Source organism: Drosophila albomicans, chromosome 3 (genome assembly GCF_009650485.2).
Source record: "Drosophila albomicans strain 15112-1751.03 chromosome 3, ASM965048v2, whole genome shotgun sequence".
Taxonomy (NCBI): Eukaryota; Metazoa; Arthropoda; class Insecta; order Diptera; family Drosophilidae; genus Drosophila; species Drosophila albomicans.
This window is the reverse complement of record NC_047629.2, coordinates 28,156,261-28,163,321: the sequence shown is the minus strand read 5'-3', so window position 1 is coordinate 28,163,321 and position 7,061 is coordinate 28,156,261. Positions and strand designations below refer to the sequence as shown.

Genomic DNA, 7,061 nt, shown 5'->3' with positions numbered 1-7,061 from the left:
AATAAACTTCTTAAGCAAATGCTAACAGTACACAATTTGTCGCTGGTGACATCATAAATAACAATTTAATTTAATATGCCATATAATGTTTTGTCTACAGCTTAATCGATTCACAACAAGCTAGGAATCCTACCATTTTCAATAGGCTTTCGAATAACAAGAAATACAAAAATTTTTTTTTTTGAATTTCTTTTGATTACATAAAAGTTGTGGTTTGATTTCAAATTTGTAGTCAACTGAATTTTGTATATAGGACAGTTTGCATATTTTTAATAATCTTTCAGAGATTTTCTTAACAAAGGATCCGCTTTAGAGGTTGTATTGAAAGCCCAAACGATAAGACTTGACAGCGCGAAATGTTAACGAAATTGTTAACATGATTTCGGAAAGCCATTTATTTTTAAATAAAGTGGCTACAAATAATTTAGCAGAAAAGTTAGTCACAAAATCGTAAAAACTACAGAGGAGATATTCACCGCCCATTTTTAATAAAGGAAAAACAATACGAAAATATCGTAAACGATCCAAAATACCAAAATAATATACAGACTATATAGAAAAACATATGAATTGCTTTATATATATACGTTTAGATAAAAAGATACTAAACTGTTTATCTAAATAATTAACTCGCTTTAGCAATAGAAGTTTTTATAGTAAAATCTAATTTCTAAGAAAAATTCAGAATTTTTCTTAATCTGATCGTCCCCAAAATTTTAAGGAATCATAAAAACTTCAGTTACTTTTTTGTATATTAAAAATCTACGATAGACAGAAAGACATAAAACAGTTAGAGATCTACATGAAATGAAGCAATATCAAAATGATTACAAAAAATTAACAGACTAGTTTGACCATGAATAAACTAATATGTCGCATTGGATATCATATTGTAAAGAAAAAATTGCGGCCGTAACCTTTTGGATATTAACAAATGAGTCCAAGTATTGTTAATCGATACCTTCACTACACTTTTGCATAGAGAAAATGAAACCCATATAACATATACTTCATTAGCTCTGAAGAAGTTATCAACAAAAAGCCCGAAAAGCAATTAAAGAAATATTAACTTTGTTTAGAAATGTTTATTTTAAATCGATGGAGCAAAGTTCTTACAGAAGAACTGGAGCAGCTGCAGCAGTGTAGGCCAATGAAGAGCTGTAGGCAAGGGGAGCAGTCAAAGGAGCGCTGTAAGCTAGAGGAGCAGCCAATGGAGAGCTGTAAGCCAGAGGAGCAGCAGCGTACTTGGCAATGACTGGAGCAGCAACTGGAGCAGCCAACGGAGTGGCAACTGGAGCAATCACTGGAGCAGCTGCGATTCCATTGTAGTTGCGGGCAATCACTTGGCTGCTGGTGGCAGTCACATATGGAGCAGGAGCAGCAACAACGGCAGCAGGTGCAGCATAAGCCAATGGCTGGCTTAGGAGAACTCCAGGCTTGGCAGCAGCGCAAGCGATGAAAGCGAAGATAACAACGGCCTGTGGATAAAAAGGATTTTTAATATAATATATCCGAAGGATTATCTGAAAGCTGATCAACTTACGAGTTTGAACATATTGATTTGTTTCTTGATTTGTTTACAGCTCGAAGACTGGAAATTGTTTAATGCCTTATAGCAGCTTCACTCTGCATTTTATGCAAAAACTGGGAGCTTAACTTGACCTTAAATCAAAATAATTTTAATGTGTAGGTGCCACGACGTGTTATACATTAAACAGTTTTAAACAACTTAAAGTAAAATAACAGAGTGATAACGACTTCAAAATGCAAAAGAAACCGTTAACTGGTCTTACGCATAGCAATGAACTAAAATGACTCACAACTAAATGAAGACTATTTTGGGTATAAATACCCGACGATTGTTCAAGTGGGACATCAATCAGTTCACAGTTTCAACTAGAAGCAACACAACAAATCAATCCTCAACATGTTCAAATACGTAAGAAGGAATTGCATCCAAGTCTGAGACTTTCTTTTAACATCCTTTGATTGTAGGCTGTTGTCATCCTCGCTGTCATCGCTTGCGTTGCTGCCAAGCCTGGAGTTCTTCTCAGCCAGCCATTGGCTTATGCTGCTCCAGCTGCAGTTGTTGCTGCTCCTGCTCCATATGTGACAGCAACCAGCAGCCAAGTGATTGCCCGCAACTACAATGGAATCGCAGCTGCTCCAGTGATTGCTCCAGTTGCCACTCCGTTGGCTGCTCCAGTTGCTGCTCCAGTCATTGCCAAGTACGCTGCTGCTCCTCTGGCTGCTCCTCTGGCTTACAGCTCTCCATTGGCTGCTCCTCTAGCTTACAGCGCTCCTTTGACTGCTCCCCTTGCCTACAGCTCTTCATTGGCCTACACTGCTGCAGCTGCTCCAGTTCTTCTGTAAGAACTTTAGACCATTGATTTAAAATAAACAACTGAAAACATAACAAAGATTTCTTATTGGTATTTGCATTGTAATATTTGTATTGATGGCATCAGGGCAAGGGAAATCAAAAACTGTTTTTAATTTTAATGCACCTCACGTGCAGTACACAAAATTGGTTTGTTTTGAAGATACGTTGGGTTCGAAATGTATGCAAACATTTATGTCAAGGTCGCAAAGGCTTTTTTCTATGGTGTATTGAGTTTAATGAACTCATATGCGAAGATGTGAAATTTACAAAAAGAAGGAATACTCACTTTGGTAGAGACTTTCCGGTATGGAACTCTCACTCTGTTAAGCGGAATGAATAATTTATATTTTTCGAAATTGTTATTAAGTTCTCCTTTTTTTTATGCGTTTTGCATTGCCGATATGTTGGTAAGGTTTTTTATATCTAATCTTTATGTACATAAATGCATCTTCATCATTTGTCCACACATTGTTCGATAAACTGAAGCAATAGAAATGTATTTAATTTGCACTAGTGTTAGTGGCAGTTTCATAGAAACGAACATTTATTTTATTTATAACAATATTTTTATTTAAGTCAAATAATATTAATAATCATATAATTGATTTTAATTAAAATTCGATGTTCTTAATTTTATAACCTGACAGAACTTTAAACATAAATTGTAAGCAAACAATTTTATACTTATCATCATCTGCAAATAAATTGATTTATCAAGAGTCACTTAATGAAATTTTGTATTGAATTATTTACTTAATCAAGATTTAGCTAAGTTCATCAACTAAGTCTGAATTACCGCAGAAATAAGAAGCTTTTAATTTGTATGATGTGGCATATAAGAAGACTCCATTTCAAAAATCAAAAATATTTTATATATGTTGCCAGATTGAACTATAGTCAATTAAACAAATAGACAAATATATTTCAGTAATAGTTTATAGATCACAGTTTATTAATTTAAATCAAAAGTGGTGCAGAAGCAGCATAGCTAAGAGGAGCGCTGTATGCAAGAGGGGCAGCCAATGGAGAGCTGTATGCCAGAGGAGCAGCCAAAGGAGCAGCAGCGTACTTGGCAATGACTGGAGCAGCCAATGGAGTAGCAACTGGAGCAATCACTGGAGCAGCAGCAATACCATTGTAGTTGCGGGCAATCACTTGGCTGCTGGTGGCAGTCACATATGGAGCAGGAGCAGCAACAACTGCAGCTGGAGCAGCATAAGCCAATGGCTGGCTTAGGAGAACTCCAGGCTTGGCGGCAGCGCAAGCGATGACAGCGAGGATGACAACAGCCTACAATCAAAGGATGTTAAAAGAAAGTCTCAGACTTGGATGCAATTCCTTCTTACGTATTTGAACATGTTGAGGATTGATTTGATGTGTTGCTTCTAGTTGAAACTGTGAACTGATTAATGTCCAACTTGAACAATTGTCAAGTATTTATACCCAAAATAGTCTTCAATCAGTTGTGAGTCATTTTCGTTCATTGAAATGCGTAAGACCAGTTAACGGTTTCTTTTGCACTTTGTAGTCATTATCATTCCGTTATTTTGTACTTCGAGTTGTTTAATGCTGTTTATGTATAACACGTCGTAGCACCTACAAATTTAAAACATTTGGACTTAAGGTCAAGTTAAGTTCCCAGTTTTTTTATAAATTACAGAGTAAAGCTGCTAAAATGCATCAAACAATTTCCAGTCTTCGAGCTGTAAACAAATCAACAAACAAAACAAAATGTTCAAATTCGTAAGTTGATCAGCTTCCAGATAATCCATCGGATATATTAAAAATCCATTTCATCCACAGGCCGTTGTTATCTTCGCTCTCATCGCCTGTGCTGCTGCCAAGCCTGGCGTCCTCCTCAGCCAGCCATTGGCTTATGCTGCTCCAGCTGCATTTGTTGCTGCTCCTGCTCCATATGTGACCGCCACCAGCAGCCAGGTGATCGCCCGCAACTACAATGGAATCGCAGCTGCTCCAGTGATTGCTCCAGTTGCCACTCCGTTAGCTACTCCATTGGCTGCTCCAGTCATTGCCAAGTACGCTGCTGCTCCTTTGGCTGCTCCTCTGGCTTACAGGTCTCCATTGGCTGCTCCTCTGGCTTACAGCGCTCCTCTGACTGCTCCTCTTGCCTACAGCTCTCCATTGGCTTACACTGCTGCAGCTGCTCCAGTTCTGCTGTAAGAACAACGACTTAAAATAAACATCCTTCCTACCAAAAAAAAATTCTCTTAATGACAAATTGCGACTGCACTTAAGCATTTTTAATCAGTTTATGGTGCTTTTAGCAAAAGTAAACAAAAGAGCAATAATAAATTTGAATGCAACTCACGTCGCTTAGCAAAAATAATTGGCTGTAGTGAACGCAGCTATGGGCCACATTGAGCAGTGGATTAAATGGTTTGTTTTGAAGTTACATTTTTGTCAACCACAGCAATTATTTATTCAAGCAGCAACATACTTATGTATGTGTGTAATTGACTGTGAATGTGTGTCAAGGTCTTGTGGCTTATTGACAAGGTTACTGTAGTTTAATGAACTTTAAAGTTCATTATTTTAAAATGAGTAATTGTAGCTTTAAAATGTCTGTGTTATTTAATAATTAAACACTGTAATCTTCATCGGATTCTGAGTCCTCTTCCTTGGGCGATCTTGGTTTATCCTTTTTAGTTTTATCCACGTCCAACTCCCAGAAGTGTTCCAACAGTTGCATTTGAGTCTGCATTACGCTTGCAATATTATAGAGTCGAACAATGCGTTTCTTATAATTGTCATGCTTCGTGGCCTCATCCAAATTTTCATCGCCCCGTTGAAATCCCTATGGCCAATGCATGATGTTTGGATTTAACGCTCTTCTTATGTCTGTCATCCAAAGTATATTTGATATAGTCAGCCACCGTGCGATTACCGCTGCGATATCCACGATTGATGCAGGGCACCTTACGGAACATTTCAAAGACACCGTGGTACTCGACACGCAGAAATTCCAGAAAATTAATCGGCTGTTGAGCTTTGGCATCACGCACCGACTTGGCATAAACGAAGTATCCATTGATCGTCGAGACAAATACGTTAATCAGCAGCTGCGCAATCACAAAAGTGAGTATCAAATATAGGATTATGCCCATGCCCACTCCACCATAGAAGAGATCATTGGGACTGATGTGTTGGCTGAAGCCAAATGAGAAGCACAACGAATTGGCAATGCTTCTCATTATGTAATTGAAATTCATCGTATTGTTGCCATTGATGATTGCCACAGCGATGCCAAATGCGACCAGGAAAATGGAGATAAGTAATGCGGTGCTCGCCAGAGCTTGCCACGCGCTAAACAGAGCATGTGAGAAGAGCTGAAAGACGCTGGAAAATTGAAGAACCTTCCACAGCCGCAACGTGGTCAAGAGTACAAGGATTCCGAGGACAATGCTGCATACATGCTTCACAATCGCGGGTCTCCGAAAGTCCAGAAATTGCAACTTGTTCGCATACTCAATTTGTTCGAGCAGCGTCGAGACCATGAACTCCTGTACGATGATCAATATGACCACCAGAATATTGAGCACCAAAATGGCCAAGTCCAGTTTATTCCACATGCTGCGCAGCTTTGATGGCTCGTACCAAAGTGTGACCACCAGTGTCTTGGAGAACTGAATGAGCACCAACACATATATGATGGACACAATTAGACCGAGTGTGCCCAGCTGATCCAAGACTTGCAATTTAATGCTTTGGACATCGACACGAGGTACCAAAGTGCCAAATGGCGTTCGCTCCACCAGCAAATTGCAAATGGTAAAGATATTCGCATCCGCATTGTATAAAGTGAAATCTATGAAAACAGCAGCCGTCTGTGTATTCACCCAATTGTTTTGCTCAAGATAATGGAGCACCTTCATGCTATTGTTGCGACTACGCGCCAACATTGTAATATAACCCATTGTCTCTGGAAAATTCTCACAGTAGCCGTTTTGCTTAGGATTCAAAAAAATTTTCTCAAAAGTACTGTACCTAACCGATGACGGCAGCCATGGCAAATAGATGTTCCAATATTTATCCGTGTAAGCCATGCGTTCGTAGGGTAACTTCCAGTTGGGCATATAATCAAGACTAGAGAACTGGGACGATCCCCAACCGAGATGATAATCCTCTTTGTGGCGCAGCTGACGCAATCGAATTACGCCAAGTTTGGCAGTTTGATCGCCATACATCCAGGACCTGTAGCCTGTTTCCTTAACCTTCGAATCAAGCCCAAAGTATAAGTACGGTTGGTCGAAAATACTTTTTTCATCATATCCGTGTTGTAATAGAGCAGCTCGTCTCGTGTCACCAGCACCACAGAGGTCAACAACAGGAAATAGGTGCCGTAGAGACACAGATCGAGGGAGATCAATTGAAATTTCAGATTGAGTGGTTCATTGATATGATCCGTGTCTCAACTGGGCTCGCAAAATATTCAAGCGCATTTTCAAATATTGAGTGCGTGTATGCACAATTGGACGCCTCTCGTTCAGGAACGTTGTCTGCAGATTCGGCCAAGTGGCCTTATCGATGGATATCAATAGGAATTTAATTGTATCATTTAGCAGGAATTGACCCAGCACCACAAGAAATACGTGCATCCCAACTGTCTTGATCTTAACCGATTCGTGACGGCAGCCCGAAAACAACGCAATTAGTGCCA

General features: G+C 39.3%; 5 protein-coding genes across 5 annotated transcripts; 2 read left to right on the top strand and 3 right to left on the bottom strand.

Moving 5' to 3' along the window:
* Positions 1 to 951: 951 nt before the first annotated feature.
* Positions 952 to 1,586, bottom strand: LOC117568833 (cuticle protein 38-like). Its single transcript, XM_034249709.2, has 2 exons — positions 1,544 to 1,586; positions 952 to 1,478 (listed from the first exon to the last, which is right to left on the bottom strand). The coding sequence occupies exons 1-2, from the start codon at positions 1,553 to 1,555 to the stop codon at positions 1,113 to 1,115; spliced, it is 378 nt and encodes a 125-aa protein (XP_034105600.1). The 5' UTR covers positions 1,556 to 1,586; the 3' UTR covers positions 952 to 1,112.
* A 294-nt stretch (positions 1,587 to 1,880) lies between these two features.
* LOC117568834 (calphotin-like) lies at positions 1,881 to 2,396 on the top strand. Its single transcript, XM_034249710.2, has 2 exons — positions 1,881 to 1,939; positions 1,996 to 2,396. The coding sequence occupies exons 1-2, from the start codon at positions 1,928 to 1,930 to the stop codon at positions 2,371 to 2,373; spliced, it is 390 nt and encodes a 129-aa protein (XP_034105601.1). The 5' UTR covers positions 1,881 to 1,927; the 3' UTR covers positions 2,374 to 2,396.
* A 920-nt stretch (positions 2,397 to 3,316) lies between these two features.
* On the bottom strand, positions 3,317 to 3,993 carry LOC117568840 (cuticle protein 38-like). The gene is made up of 2 exons (XM_034249716.2): positions 3,730 to 3,993; positions 3,317 to 3,673 (listed from the first exon to the last, which is right to left on the bottom strand). The coding sequence occupies exons 1-2, from the start codon at positions 3,739 to 3,741 to the stop codon at positions 3,341 to 3,343; spliced, it is 345 nt and encodes a 114-aa protein (XP_034105607.1). The 5' UTR covers positions 3,742 to 3,993; the 3' UTR covers positions 3,317 to 3,340.
* Positions 3,994 to 4,024: 31 nt separating this feature from the next.
* LOC117568831 (calphotin-like) lies at positions 4,025 to 4,633 on the top strand. Its single transcript, XM_034249706.2, has 2 exons — positions 4,025 to 4,126; positions 4,187 to 4,633. Exons 1-2 carry the CDS (start codon positions 4,115 to 4,117, stop codon positions 4,562 to 4,564), a joined length of 390 nt encoding a protein of 129 aa, XP_034105597.1. The 5' UTR covers positions 4,025 to 4,114; the 3' UTR covers positions 4,565 to 4,633.
* On the bottom strand, positions 4,632 to 6,523 carry LOC117568830 (polycystin-2-like). The gene is made up of 2 exons (XM_034249705.2): positions 6,389 to 6,523; positions 4,632 to 6,323 (listed from the first exon to the last, which is right to left on the bottom strand). The coding sequence occupies exon 2, from the start codon at positions 6,316 to 6,318 to the stop codon at positions 5,179 to 5,181; it is 1,140 nt and encodes a 379-aa protein (XP_034105596.1). The 5' UTR covers positions 6,319 to 6,323; positions 6,389 to 6,523; the 3' UTR covers positions 4,632 to 5,178.
* Positions 6,524 to 7,061: the final 538 nt, after the last annotated feature.

Excerpts from the sequence above, each read along its gene's own strand:
- LOC117568830 (XM_034249705.2), bottom strand. The coding sequence starts at position 6,318 with ATGGGTTATATTACAATGTTGGCGCGTAGTCGCAACAATAGCATGAAG.